Genomic DNA, 24,424 nt, shown 5'->3' on the forward strand with positions numbered 1-24,424 from the left:
GCTGTTGGGAGGTGCCGGCCAATGGCCCGCGCTCTCGGAGCAGGCAGGCTGCTCGGGGCTTATTGCAAATGTCCCGCACTGCTCCAGCCACTTTCCTGTGCAGTGCTCTGTCCTATCCCACACCACTCTCCGTGACACAGGCGTCACCCAGAACCCTCCTCCCGGCGCAAGGTCCACTCGGCCCTGCGGCAGCTGTCAGGTGGGCCCTGCCGGAGCCAGGAGTGCACGCCCACCCTGCACCACGGCCTACCCTGCAGTCCCCACCCTCGGTCTTGTCATTTCGTTCCACAGCGACCTCAGAGGCAGGGGAGAGCGTGGCCACCCCCACTGTGCAGACGAGCCAATCAGAGAGGCTGCGGAAGTGGAAAAATGCGGAATCAAAACTAAATCTCAGTCTGTCGCTTTAGAACCAAGGGATGTCACAGTCTTGCTAGTGGCTGTGATGGCCGCTGAGTGTCCCTCGCAGACCAGAGGTGGCCGGAGTCCGGCTGTGCCGGCCGACAGCGGGTGCCTGCGCATGTCACGATTTGGTCTAGTGCATTAGAAGGAATTGAAAACAGGACTAAGAATCGAGTCAGAGTCTACGAGGACTTTGTCCTCTGGCATCACCTGTGTCGACCCACGTCCACGGATTTGTCTCCCGGGATCGGGTCTCACGTCTCTTCTTGTTCTCAGATGATCGTTTAGAAAACGCTGCGATCCTCCGAATCCGATGGGAGGCCCCACCCCAGTCTGCGGGGCACTTGCGTTCCGCCGCGTGGGGTCGTTTCCCGCTGTCTTCTCTGCACCCGCTAGGGCACGGCCCTCTCTGAATTCCCACCTTCCTGCAGTTGGGCAAGACGCCCTTTACAGAAAGTAGCCACTTAATGATTTAATAACCTTGATTCAAGCTGGATCTGACTTTTGAGCTAACTTAGAAAGATGAGGCTTTATTCCTAATTAAAGATAGGAGCAAAAGGAGGCAAAGACAATGAGAATATGAAGAAAGGTGTTTTTAAGATACAAAGTGGCAAATTACTTCCATCAGATGAATGAGTGAATGCACGAAGCAGTGAGTGGATGAAGTGGCAGTCTCTCCGGGAGAAAACACCCCGGGGCGAGTCGTGCTTCACTTTGACATTCCAGCTTCGGATCACTGGCTCCAAAAAATAATTTTCACACTGGCATCGTAGATTCAGATTCTCTCTTCTACTAAAAGAGTGGGAAGCTCTTCCCTGAAGCCTGAGCAAGTCCAGGCTCTGAAATGGAGAAACCACTCTTCACAACAGGCCTGACTTTGCAGTTGCTCTGCCCCAGGTCCCTGTCAGTCTCTCGACCAACCCCCTCCACCTTCCAGATCTGGCCCCTCACCAATGCCAGGCTGTCGTCCCAGCCCTCACCCTAACCCCAACCCTAATCCTAACCCTGACCCTAACCCTGACCCTTCCATCCTAGTCCTCGCTGCGCAACCTCCTCCTTGGAGAAAGCAGACACTCTGGGATACTGTCGTCACGTGCCTGTGTCCTAACATCGAGAAGAACCTGCCTTTTCAAATCCTATAGCTACAGAATTGTGTACTTCAGAGCTGAAATTTTCTTAATGTGGTCTCACACCATATGATTTCCCGTATCATAATCAGAAAAAAAAAATAGAGATTTTAATCAATATTACAGTGGGAAAATTCATCCATTTTAAGATTGAGGAGTGTTTTAACCCATTTCTTAAATGGTTTAATTTTGTTTTAAACTTTTTATTCTGGCTTAAAGCCAGGAATTTCTGAAGAAAAACACAGGCCTTGTCTTTGATCCATTGTTTGATCTCCTGACTTTCTAACGTGTGAGCTGCTCGGGTCCACAAAGAGGCTTCCTGTGCACCTCACAGCCTTCTTCCCCCCTCACCTTGCACCTGTGCAAACAGCACTGCTTTGTGGAAATAAAAAGAAATGGGAAACACCTGAGATCCTCAGGGTTTTTTTTTCTTAAATAAAGTTGCTCAAAGTCTAATTGGTTGCATTCTAAATTTGGCAAAGCGCCTTTGATCTTGAATTGGTTTGAAGACCCTCAACGAAGTTCTTTTAACAAATAATAAATTCTCCAGAAAAGGAATGTTTATTTTTCTTTAATGGGTTCTGTTTATTAATGAACACAGCTTAGTTATAAACTTACTTTCTCCCATGCGGTGTCTTCCTTGAAACTTAATTGCTGTTAAAAACCAGGAGGGGAGAGATGTGTGCACAAGGTGTGTGTTCTCTGATTTCCGAGAAAGAAAACTTCCCCTGTTAGTTCTCCACCGTTAAATCATCCAGAATTGTGGTCACATTCCAAATGCCTGAATGCCAGCCTCTTTTTTTTTAAATAAAAAGTTTAGCGGCTGTCTCTAAGTGAACATGGTAATTACAGTGTCTCATCTAAGTCCTCAGCATTTCCTCACTTAGAGTTTTAGGAAATGCAAATAGATTACCTCTTAAACATAAAAATTAATAGGATTTAGGTATTCTGTCTTTTCATCTGTGAACAAAATAGAAGGCAGCTGTCCCCGGGGGTGGGCTCTTGTTCCAAACCAAGGGACTTGCGCCCATCCCCAGCGTGCCGTGTGTTCGGAGCCTCCTTGCTGTTGTCCCTGTCCCGGGCGTGCATTTGGGTGAAGTGAAAACGTGCTCTGAAGCTCCTCGGTGGTAGAATGCAAACCGCATGTGCTTATGTGCTTGTGCTGCCTGTTCTAAGTAAAAACACAGATTTTTGCAAAACCCTAAAAAGGCAATGGGTCTGTTTTCACTTGACTCTTAGCTAAATTAAGCATGGCTCGTTTTCACAGGTGAACCTATTCTTAGGAAAAATCAGAGCCTGCCACGTGAAACTGCACACGTCAGAAAACCAGCTGTCGCCTTTGTCCTGGGGCAGCCTCTGGCGTGGAGGCCCCGGCCCTCGGGGCCGCCCACCTGCCTCTCGTCATGCCTTCCCCAGGCAGCAGCTGGGAGGTGGCCCCTGCCCGGCTCCCACAGGAACACACTGGCACCTGGGGTCGGCCACACCTGCCCTTCCGGCTCTGCCGACCCAGCCGGGCGTGGGGCTGTGGTTCCCGAGGGTGGCCCTCCCCACGGGGTCTCTTCTTCTCCCCCTGACTTTGACTCCAGCTTGAGCTTTTGGCCAATCTTGATTTTTATTTTTTTATGTTTATCTTTTTTCAGCATAAAGTTTTTTTTAAAAAAATTATGGATCATATTAGACAAAACTATTTATTTAATGTCAATACATTTTTATCCAAAGAACTTCATGTGTTGTGATTCTTCCCACTGCCCACCAAGGTCACCTGAGTTCCTTTAGAGCTCGAGTCAGGACTCACCTTCCAGGCGACGCTTTGTGAAGACAGGCGCTTGCTGTGCGGTGCCCTGCAGCCCTGCGTGACAGCAACGCAGAGGCACATATGTGTCCCCAGAGGTGCCACCACACGCACATGCCTGGTCACTAGCAACCCCGAGGCCACAGAGCAGGGGAGCCAGCAAGGCCAGTCGCTAGACAGAGACCAGAGGACACTCGGAGGTCAAGGGGGGATGATTTGTTAACCATTCAAGGAACGAAACATCCTTGAGAATTTCTTTTTCCTCTCTTACTGATGAAGGGACAAGGTGATAAGGGTCCCTGAACTTTTGCTGGAGCCCAGTCCTATTTTCCCCAGCTCAGCCTGGAAGAGGTGAGGGTTACTGTGGTGAGTGAGCACCGTCTCTGTCTCCCTAAGTGTGGCCACGGCAACCAACCGGTGCCCAGGAAACCGGCTCCAATACTCACAACACCCAGACGGTCCAACACCCCATGGGTTGTTTAAGAATAACCACAGCTCCCTTTCCTTCCTTCCCTCCCCCCTCCCTCCCTCCTCCCTTCCTTCCCTCCCTCCTTCCTCCCTCCTTCCCCCCTCCTCCCTTCCTTCCCTCCCCCCTCCTCCCTTCCTTCCCTCCCTCCTCCCTTCCCTCCCTCCTTCTTTCCTTCCCTCCTTCTTTTTCCTTTTCCTTTTTCCTTTCCTTTCTTTTCCTATGAATTGTTAATGCTCCATAAACCACAGAAAACACATTCGTGGGACATGTTATATTCCAGTGACCAAAGGCTTGTCACAATTGCCTTTGTCCTGAGTGTCACCTTGAGACTCACCTTCTTTCTGTTGCTTTGTGTGGCCCGATGCAGGCCTAGACAGGACCGAGGCCAGGGGTGGGGGCAGGACAGCCCATCACTTGTCCAAATCCGAGACTCCCTGGGAGTGTCGGGCTGTGGGAGGAGCCGGTCGAGAGCAGAGGCCTTGGGCAGTCAGCGCTGTGTGAAATGGCCTTTAGGGACATCTACATCCCCCAGGCTCCGGCGAGACTGTCTTTCTGCCTGTAGCCACTTCCAAGGACCCTGGGGGAGCAGTCGGCCATGTGCTGTCTTCAGTTGGGCATTTTCAGAGAATTAAGAAAGCTTCCTCTGCGCAGGGGAACCCTCATTCACTCAGCAAACATTTATTCAGGGAACAGTAATCCACACAGGCGCACACGAATGGATTCTGAGAACGTAGACAAAATCCTGGGCTGCCCTTTAAGCTGGGAAGGGCTACCTCCCAATTCCCAAGGGGACATTCCTGACGTTTGCAGCTTCCAAAAAGATGACACAATATAAAATTGAAGTAAATTAGCAAGTTTAGCAAATGAATCTACAAATTAACAGAAAAACATCGCCACTCAGAGCAGTAAAGGCAAAACAGAATCCGAGTGCCTCCCTCTCCAGAGACGCGTGGCCTTGAGTGTCGTTCTGTGTCAGACACTGAGTGCTGACTTAGAGAATCGCCAAATTACGGAGGCCGTGGACACAGACGATGGCCTAGAGGTTTCAAAGAGGCTCACATGATGCTTCTGGCAGTGGAGGAAAACGAACAGCGTCGTTCCTCGCGGTCTCGTTCCCTGGCCGTGAAGTGGCCTTAGCCTGTTTTCTGCTGCTTCCCAGAACATGTCTTTAAACTTGTATGGCTTCTTTTTTTTTTTTCCTCCCCCAAGTTTTTGAGAGTTGATCAAGATAAAGACAAAGACTGTAGCTTGGACTGTGCGGGCTCTCCCCAGAAACCTCTCTGTGCGTCTGACGGAAGGACCTTCCTGTCCCGCTGCGAATTTCAACGCGCCAAGTGCAAAGACCCTCAGCTAGAGATTGCTTACAGAGGGAATTGCAAAGGTGAGCTGCCCTGGGCTGTGGGTTCCAAGATCCCAGATCAGTCATGAAAATGCTTGTATGCATATTTTATTTTCACATTTGTAAATTTTTGTATTTGAAAACTTGAGTTATGTTTGTAAATTTTTTCCAGGGCATGTAAGGAAGAAGAGTAATTTCTACAAATTGCAAGAGCAGAGTCTTTTGTTTCACTTGTTCAATTCTCTTTGCTTAGAATGTTTCATGCCATCACAAAACAAATCTACCCAAGTATTTTATAGTGTTTGTTCCAAAGTCTTCTGACATTATTCTACCCAAAGTTTACTGCTGTTTCTTTCAACTCTTTCTCGTTCTCTTTTTAGTGAGTGGGATTGTACCATGCACCTATGCAGTTTTGAGTGATTTTTTTCTTTTGGTGCTGATTTTACACTTGCAGTTTCAATGTTCATAATTTGAGAGTCAGATTTAGAATTAACTAGTGTGCTTAGAGCCAAACATTGAAATGCTTCCCACATTAATGAAGGGTTTGACTCAGTAAAATGTGCTGATGTCTCAAACACAAATAGGGCATTTGCAGAAAGAGATTTATCTTCTTTCTCTTATTATCTAGGAAAAAAGACCACACAGACTAAAAAAGCCTCTGGGATGCTGTTCTGGGTTGTCTAGCTATTAGCTGCAAAAATCCTTTGAACAAAGCAAAACCCCAGCCGCCAGCAGGCCCTGAAGTCCGAGGTCACAGCCCCTCCTCAGCCAGGTTTTGACCACGTTTGCACCTCCTTTCATGGTGCAATGTGATACCAGGAGCATAGACCTGAGCTACTTTTTCAGATGACAAAGACAAAATTTCGCCATGGTCTTCAGATCTGAGTCCTCCTGCTGACATTACAAAGGAGTCTCTGTGTACTCGGATTCAGAGCCCTAAGCAGACAAACAACTTAAAACTCCCGCTGGAGCCCCGGCCTTTGCCCAGTGACCACCGCTCCGCCGCCGTGCACCTGTTTGCCGCGGTGGCCATGGACACCCGGCGCCCGGCCCTCGCTCCCGCTGACATGCATGCGCTTTGCCATGAGCGATGGCTTCACACCATCAGGGCTTGCTCAGGGTACTGTAGGATGCTCAGCCGTGGACGGCTACAGAAAGGCCAGCAGCAGCCACGGCAGCAGGCAGGTGGAGTCCCAGTGGGTCCCTGGGAGTTACTTTCCGTCTGACGGCACAGGAGGGAAAGGACTGCGGGGTGCAGAGTCCCATTCTGATCCTGTGGTCAGATGCTGTTTCTAAAATGTTCTCACGCCATGGTGTTATCTCCCCCTTGCCAAGAAAGACACAGAGACCCCAGGGTAGGATCCCTCTCAGAGGGGCCAGGAGAGGTAGGTGGAGCCAGATCACAGGGGCCTGGAGTCGGGGACCCTGTAGTCTGCTCTCACCTGGGGAAGTGGAAAGGTGTGAACATAATTAGTCTTGTTGTTCTTAAACCCTGGAGTGTTTCAAAAAGGACACACAAAGGGAAGAAATCAGCTACTTTCTTTCTTTCTTTTTTTTTTTTTGTTTGTTTGTTTTTCAGCTCATTAAGGGGGTACAAAAGATCAGGCTATATACATTGCCCATGCCTCCCCATCCCCCCGAGTCTGAGCTTTAGTTGTGTCCATTCCCTAGACAGTGCACATCACTCTCATCATGTAGGTGTGCACTCCTCCCCTCCCCCACCCCGTCCCCCCCAGTCAGAGCTTCAAGCGTGTCCATTCCCCAGGCAGTCACTCAGTAAGGTCAACATGCTATTGAGTTTGCAAGAAAGAAATGTAGCAAAAAAGTATTTGATTAAAAATTTAAATAAAGATATTGCAGTGATAGTATCATATCTGAATCAGAAAACATGAGGTTTAAAGGTGTGGAAGTGAAATTAATGCTACAGAGGGACAGGGGTGGAGCGATAGGGACAGAGAGGCAGAGAGACAAGGGACAGAGGGGCAGAGGGACAGAGGGGTAGGGGTAGAGCCACTCTCTGTGTGGCCTGGGACTAGGCTGCTCCCTGGGGCTGCTTCGAGTGCCCGGGTGACGGACCCCCTACCTCAGAACCGAGGTCCAGAGAGCTGGGCTGGGGACAAGCACCTGCTCTCCCCAGAGAGCCACTCTCCGTGGCTGACGGCCACGGCCACGCTCACCCAAGGAGATTTTAGCTGATCTTGTTCCAAAAAAAGTAACTATGTGAGATGACAGATATGTTAATATGGATCACCATAGCAACCATGGCACATCTGTACATATCCCGTAACATGTCAGAAACCTTAAATATACACAGTAAAATTTACTTGAACAATAAAATAAAATGCAATTACAAAACAAGAGAAAGAAAGGGCGGGTAGCTGATGGGTGACGCTGACTCCAGCGAACCTAAAACCTGAGCAGCTGATGTGACCGGAAGGAGTTTTCTTCCAGCTTCAGCTCAGATAGAAAATGATGGCACCTCAGAAATGTGTTCATGAAAAGAACTATAATTTTTTTGTATGAAACCAATATTATTCACAAGTAAAATTTTATCTTAGTAGAGAAAAATAGTTTAAAATGATAAAACCACATATAAAATACTTTTCTATAGAAAATTCCCATAAAAGTAAAGAACATAATTCAAACCAACAGCATTTTAAAGTATTTCATTGACTTATAGGCTCGTATGAATTAAACTCTCAACAGTAAAAATATACCGAAACTCTGAATTTAGAAGCAGGAGTAATTTCTCCAGCTTTCTTTGTAGTGTGTGGGGGGAGCTAAACACGCCATTTAAACAGCGTTTGTAAGTGACAAATGTATCTTTTTCTCCATAAACGTCCATTTCTCTCTGTGGTCCTGTGTGATATTTTCAATAGAATCCCAGATGCCCGCAGTGACCCTCGGCCCTCAGGCCTTCCCCTGAGGGGACGTCCCGGAAGGGGACTGTCGTGGAAGGACACCACACACCGCGCCAGGCACCGTGTGGCACGGGGCACACGTGTGCACCAGGGGGGCCTCCTGGGTGCAGGGAGGGGTGTGTGTCCCAGGCCTGGTGGCGCCTGCATCACGGGGACCGTGAACACAGGACCCCAGACCTCCGTCCCCGCCCAGCCTCCCATCCGGCCTCAACACTGGGAATCTGCTAACTTGGCCTTCGACACGGAGCCAGTAAGCTCATTGCTCCGGAGAGCAAGTGACAATCGGGCTGCGTTTTCCAGCCCGGGGACACGTGCTCACCGGGAGCCGTGTGTCTCGTTCCGCATCCCGCCTTCGCAAGTGCAGATGCTCTGCGGCAGAGCTCTCCCGCGCTTCACCAGGAAGGACAGCCGTTCCGGGTCGGCCTGGTCCACGGAGTGCTTCGCCACGGAAGCAGCGGTCGTGGGTTACGGAAACCCGTGTGTGTGACTAGCGTGTGCAGGACACATACGCCGGAGGAGCGTGCAGATGTGATTTTATGCTTTGACCATAGTTAGAAATCTCTGCTGTCTGCACTGAGAAAAGAGAAACAATTTAAGAATAAATTTAAATTCAGATGACGTACTCTTCAGGGGAACTTCTAGAAGCAATTGCCTATGCAGTCTTAGCTTGTAAACCAAGTGCTGTGGAAGTGGGACGGCCACGTCACCCACGGTCCTTTTCCTCGCCCTGTTCCCACACACACCCGCCAACGTCCTGCAAATGGCCTGGGCCCCGGCGGGAGCCGCAGCCTCCGAGGCAGAGCCCAGGGGCTTGTTCCGTGGAGGCCGAGGTCGCGGCCGTCCCTCGGGTGGGAGCCAGGCCCCGGAGACCCCTGCCCTGGCCTCCAGCGTGGTCCCCCCGAGCACTTGCCCCGACCCCTGCCACGCCGCGGGCAGGGCCGAGTCGGATTCCTGTGTGACAGGGCGGATTTGAACCTAACACGGACGTCCTTTCCGGTGAGGTCGGCGTTGGTTTGTCTGCGCCTGTCCTGTCTGCGTCCCCCGTGCCTGCAGCCTCCCTGCTCTGGCGCCTCCCCGAGCTGGAATTCTCCGCTTCACTGAAGAAGATTTACACCAGAAAAACGTGGCACGAAAACATGATGCGGGAGAAGTAGATGGAAATGAAATTTGCCTCACAGAGGTGTGTTTGGCTGAAATCCAGAGGACGAGGACAGAACACGCCAAGTCTGTGGACCTCAAGATCGTGCTATTTGGCACTGCAGGTGCCAGGGCAGCAAACGCTACCATCAGTCTCTGGAGAGTGGTTGTCCACGCACTGTGGTTATCGCGTGACTGCGTGTGGCACATCTGAGCTTCCAGCTGTGGCCTGCGGGCAGCTCCGAGGGGCTCTGCTTCCAGCTGGGTGGGCTGGGTCTGTTCCCGGGGGCTGCCTTACAGAGGGGTTCCAGAAAACAGGAACCGTGGTTTAGGGCCTTACTGGGGGACAGGCTCCTTCCCCGGCTGGGTCACTGGCAGGGGCTCACCCACCGCTGTATCCAAAGAAGCCGCAGCCGCTCACGCGGAATCAGGGGAGGCGTCGCCGAGCCCTGCGCTGACGTGGCCACACACAAGCCGTGGCTGCCACGGAGCAGCCCGTGCTACCGTTTCCCCCGCTTCCCTCCGAGCATAAGCACTGCAGGCTCCTCAGGAAAACCAGGTGGAGAACGTCCCTCCCCGAAGGTGCCAGAGAGGGCAGAGGACTGTCCCCTTAGATCCGCTCGGGGAGCACGGACAGCCACGCGGAGTCTCTAGGCCACTCCTGGCCTGCACTGGCGGGAGCGGCGCAGCACGGCCCCCACAGATCAGGCTCCTGCTTGTCTTCACCGTTTTGAGGGCATTTTCACGTTTTTGGAGGGTGATCCTTCTGTAGGCCTGTCTCTTGGATGTACTAGTTTGGAAACAACAATTAAAATATTTTCGTCCACATTTAATTAAATTGGATTTAAATGCCTTATGCATTTTACATTATGATCTCACCATTGACCTCAGATAGAATTGCAGTGGTTCATACTGGTGGATTTTTCTCATATTTTCATAGAAATTTGTGGAATTTGTGTTTTCAGAACTCAGCAAACACATTAATATTTTTCTTTTGATGTAAGATGATCAGGGCTGTCTTTCTTTTTAACAAAATCTCTGGCATTAAGTAAAAAAAGCAAAAAAAAAAAAAAAAGAAGACAAAGTCAAATGCCAAGACATTGGAATTATTTTGAGATTTCTGGAAACAAAATTATAACAGATATCTGACAAAACATCTTCCTTGGAGACTGGCAAGACCAGGGCTTTGTGAGGAGCTGACCCATGTGGAGGACGCTGTCACCGTGCTCCACTGCCGCGGCGTCACCATCACCGCCCGCTCCAGGGCAGCCCGAGGCTTGGCCCAGTCCCCGCAGCATGGGGCGCAGAGCAGACCCCGTGCAGCAGGCCCGCGGCCCCAGGACGTCAGAGCCCCAACTCCACACGTGCATCCGCAGGTGCTACTGACGGTGCTGCTCCCGCGAGCTCTTGGAACCGTCACTCTTTCCCAGGAGACCCCAGACTGCAGCGTGGATCCGCACTGGCCAAGTGGCATTTTCCTTGCGGAAACCCTGGAGTTGGTGCTGGGGCCTCTCGCCCCCGCTGGGTCTGCCGAGACAGAGCCCCCACCGCAGGAGCCCCTGGAAAGCCCCTTCCCTGGAGATTGTTCCCCACTCCAGCTGCGCGTGGAGACCTGGGCCCGACGCCCTGTCTGCAGCTGCCTCTCCGGCATTCTCTGCAGCTCCTGCGGTGCGGTGGTGACGCCTCTGTGCTTGTGGCCAGCAGTGCCGCAGGCGTCTGGGGTCACACGTCCCGGGTGTCCTGGGCAAGCCACCTGCAACGTGCTCCAGGACATCCGGTTTGGAGCAGCCGTGGCAGGCGTGACTCAGGGAAGAGCAGCAGGGCCTGTCCTGGGTGCGAGGACGAGCTGCAGCCTGCTCTTCCGGGCCTGGGCCTGGGCCTGGGCCTGGGCCTGGGCCTGGGCCGGCCGTGCGAGGGCGTCGGCAGGGAGCCCACGTGCCCCGGGCCAGGCCGCTGCCGAGAGCTCAGTGGAAGGAGGCGACCCGCAGCCTGCGTGGCCATCGAGGGGGCTCGTCACACCCGAAACCAGTGAGGGGTCCTCGTGGCTCCACACAAAGCCCGGAGGCCGTCCGTCCTCCCGTCCGGTATGCGTGGCCATCCCAGAACCGCTCCGGTGTCCCTGTCACAGCCGTATGAAGGAATGTGCCACGAGTCCAAGCACAGCGGGAACTGCCACATGCCTCTAGCGATGACCTCTGCCCTCCCCACCCGGGCCTGAGGGGGGCTCGGCCACGTCAGGGGAAACCGCACATCCGGCCCCGCCGGCCGGGCGAGGGGGACTCCGGTGCCCCGAAGCCACTCGATTCCAGACTCTTGGAACCGCAGAGTGAAGACGCCACGGAGCCCCGGCCGGTCCCGGACTCGCGGGGCGCCCTGTCCTCCTCTGAAATGAGGAGTCGGTCAGGCGCACCGGGAGAATCCTTCCTACCTGGAGAGTTTCTCGTCATAAAACTGTTCTTAACAAGCCTGCCTTGCGCCAGTGACCTGGACACAGGCCAGAGATCCGCCGTCACCGCACTCCGCGCGTGCCCAGCCGTGCCGCCTGCCCGGACAGGAGCTGCGACCGCCCTGGAGCCCCCCGGGGCTTCCTTAGCCCACGAGCCGGCACCTAACGCCAAGCAGTGTCACCCGGTCACTCCCAGCAAGATACTGACTGTCCCATGTTCTTCACTGACACAGGCACTGCACAAGCAACCCGTCGTGTGGGGCTGCGAGTGTGTGTGAGAGCGTGTGTATGTGTGTCGGAGTGACAGTGTGTGAGTGTGTGTGAGAGCATGTGTATGTGTGTGTATGATGGTGTGTGAGTGTGTGAGATTATGTGGCTGTGGTGTGTGTATGATGGTGTGTATGTGTGTATGACGGTGTGAGTGTGTGTGAGATTATGTGGCTGTATGTGTGTGTATGACGGTGTGTGTGTATGACGGTGTGTGTGTATGACAGTGTGTGTGTATGACGGTGTGAGTGAGAATCACGTGTGTGAGTATGTGAGATTATGTGGCTGTGTGTGTGTGTATATGATGGTGTGTGTGTATGACGGTGTGAGTGTGAGAATCACATGTGAGTTTATGTGGCTGTGTGTATGTGTGTATGACGGTGTGAGTGTGAGAATCACGTGTGTGAGCAGGTGTGAGCGAGCGTGAGTGTGTGTGTGACTCTCTGTCGGGGTCTCCTGGCCAGGTGCCGTCTCTGGCCCACGCGGTGCCCGGGTCAGGTTTCTTTCCTCCCATGAACACAGCTGTGTGATGCAGCCTCACTCCTCGCTGTCTCGTCTCCTGCGGAAACTCTACCCCAGCCGTGTTGGCCGCAGCTCTTTCGCGGCACTCTAACAGGTGTGATGTTCGGAAAGCCCTCTTTGCAGACGGCGGCAGACATGACAAGAGGCAGCGCCTCGCTCTCACGTTCGGGCCTGATCAGAAACACAACAGAATATTCCTGGCATGTCACTAACGAGAAGATCTTTCTCCGTGCGTGTCAGCAGATCTTTCTCCGTGCGTGTCAGCAATACCTGTGACCTCAAAGCAGTGGCTCCCCCCGGGAGCAGGCGCCGCACAGCACAGCGCAACGTGGCCTCCACCCTCTGCGACATGGCCTCCACCCTCTGCGAGGTGGTGGCCAAACTTACAGCAGAGAACTTGGCGGCCACTGGCGCAATCATCTACTAATACACTGATGCATCGAATCATGGTTACTACCATGGAGACGGTCACGATCGGTTGCTTCTTCCGTAAGTATTGGGAAGATTGTCTGAATACCGTAATATGTTCTTGCAATGCTTTGCCGTTTGCCTTAACTTTTCCTTTACAATTTGGCAACCCCGTTCCACACTTAGGGGTTTCCTAGGATACTGTTGCTGCTTTTGTTCATTTACAGTGAGAATGTCATTCCTGCCCTCCCCTTGCCTGAGATAATGCCTTCTCCATCAGGGGCAGGAGGTTTGATAGACTGGCCAGTCTGTCATGGGGACGCACCTTGGGCCCTCAGCTGGCGGCAGCGGGGAGCACCTGGCCTGGACCCCACGGGCTCCTCTGCACGTGCATCGGGGTCGGGCAGGACGTCCCACCCATGCCGCAGGGCACCGCAGCTCCACTGCTAGTTCTTCTCCGAGTCTGGCCTTCAAAATTAGGGCCGGGTAAGATGGGACAGCTCTAAAACACAGCATCTTCCTTCATTTGCTGCCAGTAGAAAGGAAAGGCGTGCCGCTCTGAGGGCCACCACCCCTCTGGCACCGCACGGGTGGGCGCGCTTCCTCGGCTCGGGCGCCATCTTGGTGCACAGTGTTCGCACCCAGCTGTGTCCACCCGGCCCTGCACCAGGTCACCAGGAGACAGCAGTGGAAACTGGCCTTGACCTCAGAGAGTGCGCACACCTGTGCCCGTCAGCAGCAGCCGTGCTAGACCTGGAGTCGGAGCACCTGCCGGCCAGGAGGGCACCAGGCTGGCCCCTCGCTCTGTGTCACGTGAGTGGGACGCTGGAGCTACGAGTCTCCCAGAGGTTTCTCCCTACCGCAGTGGGAGCTTGTTGAGCCGCGTCAAAGCCGTGACCCGTTATCTCTGGCGTAAACCGAAACATCGTAGGAGACCAGCGGGCAGAGTTCAAGGAAGACTCGACTCCCCTTCGTCTGGCTTAGTGTGTTTGTGTCGCCCTGTCCTGGCGTGGACAGGGTCCCTGAGAGAGGAGCTCCCTGAGCTGAGGATGGTCAAGTTCAGGGTCACCTGTAAATACGACCGTTTCACAACCTTGTTTTGAGCAGGTGACCTCAAAGCTTCCTTTAACCTATTCCTTCTAATCGTGGCTTTCCAAAATCCTTCTGCGTAAAATATGCAGCAAAGTTCTCTTCTGATTATGCTTAATCCTGTTTTGAGAGTTTAGCAAAGCAGGGGATTATTTGCTTCCTGTTTAAAAGAACATCATAGACATAACCTTCATAAAACGCTGTTGTTTATTTCTGGTGTACAGAGAGCATCACGTTCTGATAGTTTCCATGACTAGCTTATCTCGATACCCAAACAAGCTTGCGTCCCTATTTTACTTTGCAACTGAGAGGGGGAAATCAACAACCTGGTAGAAATAAATTGCTTATAAAACTCATTAACCAAAAATCTGTGAAAATTTTCTATTAAAAACCTGTAGTTATTGATGCCTTCTGAGCACAGGGATGACTTTTTTACGGGTAAAGTCCTGGCTCTTTCAGGTAAGAGCAAAAATATTTCACCAAATTTGCATCCAATAGTTTTTCTTTGGTTTAGTAAAAAGTGATTAGAGTCTTCAATTAGAAGGAGATTAAATTAACAGTTTTATTTAATTAAAATATTAATATTATAGTTTTCAGTTAAGATAGAATTTCCCAATATTAACCAAGTAGAAAAGTACTATGATCCAAAATATTATGACACCACTTCATACCCACTGAGATGGCTGTCTTTTAAAAAAAAGACAAAATAAATTTTGGCCAGAGAATTGGAATACTTTTCCACTGTTGGTTGGAATGTAAAATGGTTCAGTCATGGTGGAAAACAGCCTGGTGCTTCCTCCCGAAGTCAAACACAGAACTGCCGTGTGACCCCTGAATTCTACTCCTGGGTATTTACCCCAAAGACTGGAAAACAAGCGTTCCAACAAAAACCTGTATGTGAATATTCAAAACAGCATTATTCACAATGGCCAAAAGATGGAAAACCCAGAGTCCATCAGCAGGTGAACGGACAAACCATGGTCTCTCCGTACCAGGGAATATTATTTGGCCACAGAAAGGAACGGCGCTCTGATACGAGCTGGCATAGGCGAACCTCGAAGGCATCGTGCTGAGTGGAGGAAGTCAGACACGAAGGCCGCGGATTGTAGGATTCCATTTCCATGAGGTGTCCGTGGCAGGCAGGTCCACAGAGGCAGAAAGTAGATTAAAAGTTCTGGGGCTGGGATGGGAGGGAAATAGGGACTGACTGCTTAGTGGGCACAGGTTTCCTGCTGGGGTGATGGAAACGTCTGGAACTAGACAGAGGTGAAGGTTGCACAACACTGAGAAGGTATTAAATTGTTCGCTTTAAAATGGTTAAAATGGTAAATTGCATTACACAGAGCTGTACCACAATAAAAAATACTTTGCTTATATTTTGAGGATTTAATATCCAAACAATTGGCAGTAAAGCGTCCAGAGAAAAATCTCAAAAGGCCCCTGAACGATTAGGGAACTGCCCAATTTTAACTTAACCGCAAGCATCACACAGAGTGAAAATGCAGTAAGGGCAGAAATTTATCCCCTGTAAGTAAGGTGTCAGGGGGCAGGTGTCGAACCTTTCTGTTCCATTCTTTCAAAACTGATTAAGAGTTAGGAAGTTGGAGACAATATAATTTGAGGGCATGTGTAATATTCTGATTTTTATAAAGAGGGCGTCTAACCTAGCCTAAGTGCGCACACTGAGCACGCTCGGTTGGAGTGGGAGTGAGGACAGAGGGGGTCCCTGTTTTGCTGTGAATCCCCCCGTGGTTTTCCGTTGCTCGGCAGGCCGGATCTGGGTGGCTGCTGCTCTGGCTTCTCAGTAGGAAAGACCCTGTCGCTGATGTAACACAAGGTATCTGGAGTGAGGGTAACACACAGGGAGAATGAGCCATAACAGGAGGTTACTGTCTCGCATCTTTGTTTAGTAAGGTGACCACAGATTGGCTTGGGGGGACTGGCGTGGGCTCCGCACTTCACGCCGCTGAGTCCTGCCTGTCTTCTGTGACTAAACAGTCTGCAGGATGCTAGGCATAAACTTGGAATTTAATATTCTATTAAACCAAGGGCTGCATGTTTGAGAACTATCTGATCAGTGGCAAATGTGAGGTCTTTAAAAGAAGCCCGAGCCGGGAACAAAGCCCACAAGTTGTTTGGGAAAAACGTATGCTTTTCTGGCATAATCTGTGGTAGCTCAAATATTGGAAATAATTTATAGCCCCACCCCTGCCCTGAGCCCTTGCAAGCTGGAACCCATATCGCTTTTCCTTTTACACAGTCAAAACCACAGGTTAGACAAAAAAAAAAAAAAAAAAAAAAAACCAGGACCGAAGTCCAGCGAGGCAGTGATCCCTCCTCGGCTGAAACACAGACTGCATTAAAACCACATGCTGCCGAGTGCCGGCCGCGGGGCCAAACGCAGCCGAGACGGAGGGCCCGGAGCCGGGATGCAGGAGCGTGATCCGGACTCCGCAGGCTGCCCCGCGGTTCTGCAGGCGCCCAGGATAAGTCCTGCACAGGCCCTAAAGGACTTGCATCGTGGAGCCCCCACTCAGCACGCTGTGGCCGTCGGAGCCAGCGCAGAGTCGCCGGCGCCCTTGAGCGGGTGCCCAGCACGGCATTCTGTCGAAGCCAGCAGTTCGTAGCCACCAGGGCGTCAGAAAGTCACCGTCTGAAGATGGGGGTGGACGTCACTTGCGGAGGTGCCCCTCCGAGTCCAGGGGGTATTTACACTCTCACGACCTCGGTGCTCGTTATTTAAATCTGGAAACACTTAAACAACTGGGAAGGCCTTTCTTTTCAAGTTTTAAAATTCAAATGAGCAACACCGTGTGCTGGTCCAGAGCAGTGAAGCCGGGGCCTGCGGCCGTGCTCCTGGCGTCAGCCCTGGAGAAACGTCACAACTTTCTTCCTGGGCAGTGAGAAGCCACGGGGGGCCCGGGCGGAGGGGCCCTCGCTGACCGGGGCTCACACTTCACGCCCTGAGTCTGAAACAGGCTCTGCGGTCCTCCGTTCTGGTTGTGCGATTCGAGGAGAACCGTGGATCTCGCCCTGCTGGTTGCCGTGTCTCTATTCCCTAAGCAGCGTTCTCCAGACTGAGATGAGATGTGCTTGATTTTAGACTTTTCCATCTTTACTGGTTTATCGAGTCCCTGGGAGATACCTGCCTAAGTAGCAGCAGCAGCACAGTGATGTGTATCAAATTGTAATTTGCAGTAATTTTGACATGAATCTGTGAACGTTCGGGGAGGGAGGAGGTGTTCTGAGGACGTCTGACCTTTTATGCACTTGGTTGTCAGACTGTCCCTGTGGAATTTGAAGGGGCAGGAGCTTAGTCTCCTCTTGAGATCCTTGGAGTCTAAGAAACAGAGACCAGCCATGCTCCACGGGTTCCTGGCAAAGGTGGCCTCGGCGTGGGCAGGTGCCCTGGCTGCGGGTGTGCGTGGAAGGCCCCCACCAGGTGCCCCAAAGCCCCTTCCCCAGTCCCTGCCATTTCGTCTGGTTTTAACGGTGGTGTCTGGACCTGGCCCCAGCTCTGCGTCTGGCCGGGATCCTGGTGGGCTCAGACGGCTGTCTGTGGACCGGCAGAGCCAGCCTGTGCCTGGCCAGACAGCCGGCGGTTCTGCCTGTCCAGGGCCCACCCTCTTCCCAGGGACCAGCTGAGCCTCAGTCTCCCCACTCATCCCGTGTGGAGAATGATCTGCTCTCTGCCCCAAGCCCCTCTCCAGCATAGGAACAGGGCTGCCCGCCCGGGGCTCCTGCTCTCCTTGCTGGGAGCCGCGCTGCCTGCGAAGCCCCTTCCAGCCTCCGACGCATCTGTGACTCAGGCACTTGCGTCTCACGGTGCTCTGTGCCCTGTCTTCTTGCAATTGCATGACCTCTGCCCTCTGCTTCCCCGCAGACATGTCCCGGTGTGTGGCCGAAAGGAAGTACACCCAGGAGCAGGCCCGGAAGGAGTTCCAGCAAGTGTTCATTCCGGAGTGCAACGACGACGGCACCTACAGCCAGGTTGCCCGCGCTGGGGGGCTGCCCCGGCAGCTGGGGGAGGGCGGTGCCGGGGTGGGCATGGAAGGACAGGACTGTTCTGCGGGAAATCACCTTGTGCACTTTAGAGGTTAGTTCATAACGAGCCCGAGGGGCGTAAACAGCCGTGCAGGTAAATGTCCGTGCTGAGTCCTCAGCTGGCCCTGGTGCTCCTGCCAGGTGCTCCTGCCAGGTGCTCCACCATCGCTGCCATCCGCACCTGCCTCACCCTGAGTTTACCCGCGGCAGCTTCCTCCTGTGACCTGCTCACTGCTGGGAGTTTAATTTGGGTTTAACTGATGCGGGAGCACGCGGAAGTCACACGGCGTCTGTGCCGGCAGAGAGCTCCCCGACGGCGGAGTCCGAGCCGGCGGGTTCGCAGATGGAGGCGGAGCCGAGTCAGCGTGTGCTCAGATTCGTAGCCGACGGCGCTGTCGGGAGCATAACCCAGGGCTTCACTCTGATGTGTCAGTGCTGCTATTCTTTATTAAGGAAAAACTCCTACAATACAATGCTAGCTAACACGGCGGCAGGAAAACAAAAGCGGAACCACGCCTGTGATCCAGCAGAGAATAACGCCGGTTCTGTGTCTGCAATGGTCGCTTGGCCTTTCCAGGACGAGGGAAGGAGAGGGCGAGAGGCCATGCAGAGGGGCTGGTGCTATGGAAGCAACCGGTTCTCGCCGGTGGTGCCTGGGCTGGGGGTGCATCCTGCCCACGGCTGGACGCCAGACCCCTCCCGCTGGCCCTGCCGGGGACCCATGGGGGCCTGAGCAAGTCTCCTCAGCTTCGGGCCTCAGTGTCCCCATTCGCAGGACTAGAGCTTGGGCTCCGTCTCGCAGGTCGTGAGGCCTAGACGCTTCCTGTCCCCGGCACGTGCCAGCAGCTCTGACGGTCCGTCGGTGAGACCCTGTGGTCTAGGGCGGCACCTTGTCCCCACTGCGCACGCAAAGCAGCAGTGTCAGGGGTGCTGGGTGCGCCGACACCCGTCACCTGTCTGAGACGATGCTGGGGGGTCAGAGTTGGCCTCAGAGCGGGAGGGGCTTCCTGTGCCGACCCCGGGAGAGCTCACCCCCCTTGTCCCCTCCCGGCAGGTCCAGTGTCACAGCTACACGGGATACTGCTGGTGCGTCACGCCCAACGGAAGGCCCATCAGCGGCACGGCCGTGGCCCACAAGACGCCCAGGTGCCCGGGTAGGTCCGACTCGACTCCCAGAGGGGAACGTCCGCGGGCATTAGGCTGCCGCTTCTTCCCGGCGTCCTGCCTGGGCTGACTCGTAACTCGAAAGGAGATGCAGCCTGGGTGGACTGTCAGCAACCGCGGGTGGGGGTCAGGGACGCAGCCTAAGCACTGGGCGACGCTGGTGTCTGAGAGGAGAGAAGCAAAGGTGCGTGTGTGCGCACGAGGGAGGGGACAGCTCGGCGAGACACCCGGGTCTGAACCACGGTGGGTGAGATTCGGGATCCTAAGGTGAAAAATAACCCCAAGTCACCAGGGGAAATGACCAACTGTTTTCTTTGGCCAAAAAAGTGAAAATTTCTGGTTTCATATGTATGTTTTCAAAGAAAAAGTGGGTCATTCTTCATCGGTCAATATCCAGATGGTTTATTTGTGTTATTTTGTTCCTCAGAAGACAGCTTGATGTACAGAAAATAACAAAATTAGCAGGATAAAAATCTACAAGATGTTCTCTTTTCCATTACTATTTTATTGAAAATGCTATAGATGATTCATATCATTTTCATCTAAAAATAATCTGCAGCCCAAGTTTGATTAACTTGTTGGGGAGAGTTACCCAGACCATAGAGCCGTCTGTGAAGAAATTGTGTGATCTGTCATCCAAATTCCTCAATTATACAGATTAAGACAGGTAGCATATTTCATTATATTAATATAACAGCTAAAGTGCAGAGCACTGTTCCTAGTTTTTGATGTAAAATATTGAAACATTTGCATTTAGAGTTTGCTTTTAGACTAATTTTCTCTTCAAGTGGCAGGCGTCTTGTAACTGGGAATTCTGTTCGTAATTCAGGCATTCTGAGCAACCCGGAGCCCGGCACAGGGTAGACTCAGGCTGTCTACGGCTTCTGTGAGAATGACGAGATCTGTAATTCACAATAACATACAGCTGGGTATTTCAAGTGACTGGTCATTACTGAAAGGCTTTGGGTGTACATCATGTGGAACTAAAATATATTTATTTTTAGAAACTGTTCTATAATCCAGGGCCCCAAAATTGCTGAAAATGTGTTTTTAGCAAGCTAACATTCACATGTAACAGTTCTTTTACAAATTCATGGGGGAGAAGAAAAAGCAAACAGGACATGATGGAGTTGGCCTCGGTGTGCGCCGCCCACTCTGGAAGACGCTCTCACGTGCTGTTTCGTTCCTTCCGTGTAGCAGCGTGTGAGCTGAGCCTTGTGCTATGAAGGGGAAAGCAACGTGGCTATCTATTTTTGTGATTTTAGTGATGCCATCTGAAAAATTAAGAAGTGTCCAAAAGAACTTTCTTAGAAAACCATGTGCAAAATTGGTTGAATTTCGTGCCGTCTCCAAATATTGCTTTGTCTCTGGAATCAGTGCACACTGTTCACTTGTGTTATTTTTCCCAACCAGGTATCGGCAACATTTCCCTACATAGAAATGGTCCATTTATGTAACTACTCATGTTGGTTTTTGGTTCAAGGAGTGGATTAGGGAACAAAGGGTTCTGTCCTTTTACTTAAAATCTGGTAGGTATTGTGTGGAAATGCTACTGAGCAGGGAGCCGAGTGTCCCGGGTTAAGGAGCTGATTTGGGGGGGCAGTCTCCCCAAGGAACCTGCTGCAGGCAGTGAGTTCCTGCTCCGCCGCGCGGCTCTGGGGGCAGCCTGGACGCCGCTCGGCAGGGGTCGCCTCGCCCCTGCTCACCTGGTCGCTGTGACTCACATGCTCCATGTTTCCCACACAGTGACGGAAACTCTAATCCACAGCTGCCGTCGGGATTTATTCTGAGCACTCGTGGGCGTGGGGAGCAGGTGTCGGTGCTAGGAACACTCTGGAAACCTTGTGGATCTGTGGGGAGTCGCTGAGGGAGTTGGAAAGTTCAGGGAGAGTCAGGGGAGCCCTGCGCGCACACCCTCCTCCCCACAGGTGAGGAACCCACAGGCTTTCCGTGGTGCAATTTAACTTCTTGCAGATGTGGACGGGAGCCTCACAGATAATGCAGAGAAGCAGGACACGGGCACCACTTTGCCCGAGACTGTGACTAGTTCTGTGGGCCACAGCTGCTGTCCCCAAACACCAGGGAGCTCCGTCTCTGGCTGACACGCACGCAACCACGAGTCCGTCCATGCTCACAACAGACCAGGCTCAGCTCCAGCACTGGGCGAGGCCCTGCAGTGGTCCAGCACACGGACAGATGGGGGTGTGTGTCACACACTGGGGGTCCAGCACACGGACAGATTGGCGTGTGTGTCACACGCTGGGGGTCCAGCACACGGACAGATGGGGGTATGTGTCACACACTGGGGGTCCAGCACACGGACAGATGGGGGTGCATGTCACACACTGGGGGTCCAGCACACGGACAGATGGGAGTACATGTCACACACGGGGGGGATCCCCAAGGCAGTACAGCACACAGACAGGGGTGCGTGTCACACACTGGGGGGTCCCCGAGGTGGTCCAGCGCACGGACAGACGGGTGCATGTCACACACTGTGGGCGGGTGCTTGCGGCAGAGGGGGATTCTGTGGTGGAGGGAGCTGACCTGGGGCTCCTCTTCCTGCCCTGGGTGCTGTTGTCCCGGGTCACGGGGGTCCCTGGTTGATGACAGTCCATCGTGGGTACATCTGTGTTTTGTGTACTTTTGTGTGTGGGTGTAAGTATTTCAGAAATCGAAAATGTTCAAGCTTGCGAACGCCCCTGGAAGAGGTAACACTCGGCTCGAGTTCTCGCTAAAGACACGTGTGTCTGGCGTCCTTTCCTGGGGATTCTTAGGGAAGAGCCGGCAGGCGCTCAGGACTGGCGGGCGGGGGTATGAGGACAGCGCGCCCTGCGCCTGGGGAGGGTGGGAGGAGGGGCCCAGCCGAGACGGCGGAACTCAGGTGTACGAGGGTGCTTTGGCACCAAGCGGTGATTGCCGAGTCTGGCTGGATTTGAACCAAGTGCTTAGCACTGCGCGACTTGGTAGCTCATCATTCCTCCCTCAAACCAGAGACGCTTTCCTCACGTTGTATTTTGTGGTTTTCTGCACTGGAAATGCGTACTCTATTGCTAAAATAGCCACGCCTTTTAAAACAGTATCAAAATGGGATGAGATCTCACGCACAGCAGAAATACAAGTGTGTCCTTCGAAATACAAGCCAGAGGAACGTCACTTGGTGGAGTCCTCGTATCTGCGAACAGTGATCAGCGCTGAAGGTGGCACCGGCCGCGGTTTGCGGAACCGTCCCTGCCTACCCAGCGCCCTGCATGTCACCCCTGGTCTCTGCACCTGCATCCGGGAACCTTGCTGTGGCAGACACGGGGGGTCAGCACATCCCTGTCTCCAGAGAAGTAGAGTCGGGATAGGAGCAGTGTTTTGTTGCCGGATTCACGTTCGTTTGCACGGTTGCGCTGACAGGCGGAGAGTGACGTGAGCTGTTTTCCCATCCTGGAGACTGAGGCAGGGAGGTTGGGGGACGTCCTCGGTCCCCAGGCGGCTGGAGGAGGAAGTGGATCCTTGTCGGGGTCTCCTCCAGATTGCGTTGCAAGACACTTGGATCTCGGAGCCGGTTATCAAGGGACAGACATCTGGTTCTGTTTTAAAATTATTCCTTATATTTGAAAACCAAAGTAGAGACGTTCTTGTATGGGCTTATTTAAGTAAATACCGACTGAATTTCGGAGCCCGATGGGCGAGCTGCCGCGCTGGTCGGCTCAGGGAGAGACGGGCGCCCGCGGGAGGCGGGTCCCACCGCGAGTCGCACCCGCAGCCGCTGATCCAGCCTGAAGCCGCGGTTCGCACTGCTCTGCCTTTGGGTCACAGAATAGCATCTCAGTTCAATGGACGCTGCCTCACGCAGGTGTGCTGATTGCTGCTTAGCGTCTTCTCATTTCATTCACAGTGTTAAAACCTACGGAGTTACAGTCAGAAATATTAGCGAAGTATTATCATTTCCAGTCAAAAGGAGAAGATATTTTTTGCCTCATTTCGGGGACATGTGATAGTAACAAACTGCTGCCTAAGAAACGCGGGCTTGCTAGGGAGGCTGGATCTGTGGGGAGACACAGCCCAGGCGGGTCTGGGGCTTCAGGAAAAGGCCACACATACTAGTGCCGTGCCCGGGGTTCCCGCCGGAAGTGAAACCCTGTGTTTTGAGGCCTGGACGTGATGAAGTGTTTCACCAAACGGTGACAGCAACGGCTGGGAAGCAAAGACTTGACTCGGTTTAGAAAGTACCCAGAACGGGTGGAGAAACAGAGGAACCGGGAAAACCGTGTTCCTTTTTCTCCATCGGGAACGCCAGGTTTTCACACGTGCATTATTTGGCTATTTCTCAGATATGTGGCCCTGGGTGGGGGTGGGGACACCGGCGTGTCCCGTATAAATCCCGTTCAGACTGCCGGGGGTTGGCGCTGCCTGAGAACATGGCTAGAAAGGAGCATTTCAGGATGGTCGCACGTGCTCCCGTGAGTCACCTGCTGAGCCATGTGCACCCCCTCGCTGCCTTCATCAGGACCTGGGGGACCTGGGGGACTTGGGGGACGAAGGTCAAGTGGCCGCGCTGCTTCCCGGCTGTCCCAGGGCCTCTCCACAGCGATTCACTGCGGGTAAATTTCCTGCTATGTAGCTATCGCATTTCCGAGAAACAAGATAAAAACACCCTCAAAAATGTCATAAACTTTATATCTTTAATGTACCTGCTAATCTGTATTTCAATGTCATATTCAAAATGGAAAAAAAAAATAAATTCCCAGTTCTGAGATGTTTTTGCTGTAGAGGGTTTTACCTAGCATAGATGTGGCCACGGTAATTCTAAATTCATTCTGAACAGAACATTCTGAACTCATCAGCAGATAAACTTCTAATTAATTCTGAACAGAACCTTTTTTTAATTTCTTTAAGTGTAATAATCATGAGGAAACAGAAAGATGCCTATAGCAGTTTAAGTCTATTGGAAAAGAAAGAACAGCACTTTATAATATAAATATTTGGCATTATATAAATGTTAAAAATTTTGTCACAAATTAGTATATTTCCTATACTCTAATACAAAAAGATAGTTCCTCAATTTTCATATCTATACATCAGAATCCAACTAAACCAGGGTTATCTTTAGTTGCATTACATTTTATTATTATAACATTATATTATAACATTGCCTTTTTACCTAATGTACTTCAGTACCCAGCCTGGTGAGGTATGTTAAGAAGGTCAGGACGACATTTTCGGGCGAAGGAACTGTAATATTTTGGCTAAGGGGCCTTGTAGCCGTGTCCCACTACTTAGCACAGGAAGTAGAATCTGATCCTGGGTGT

The 24,424-nt window shown here is 52.3% G+C and overlaps 1 protein-coding gene across 2 annotated transcripts in view; it reads left to right on the forward strand.

The window, feature by feature from the left end:
* Positions 1–24,424, forward strand: part of SMOC2 (SPARC related modular calcium binding 2) — a 150,689-nt gene that overhangs the window by 47,219 nt on the left and 79,046 nt on the right. For both annotated transcript variants that reach the window (XM_069487770.1, XM_069487771.1), the window contains exons 2-4: positions 4,997–5,168; positions 17,800–17,906; positions 19,015–19,114. In XM_069487770.1, coding sequence (XP_069343871.1) covers positions 4,997–5,168; positions 17,800–17,906; positions 19,015–19,114 — 379 coding nt within the window. The remainder of the gene's footprint in view (positions 1–4,996; positions 5,169–17,799; positions 17,907–19,014; positions 19,115–24,424) is intronic.

Source organism: Eulemur rufifrons, chromosome 15 (genome assembly GCF_041146395.1).
Source record: "Eulemur rufifrons isolate Redbay chromosome 15, OSU_ERuf_1, whole genome shotgun sequence".
NCBI classification, from domain to species: domain Eukaryota; kingdom Metazoa; phylum Chordata; class Mammalia; order Primates; family Lemuridae; genus Eulemur; species Eulemur rufifrons.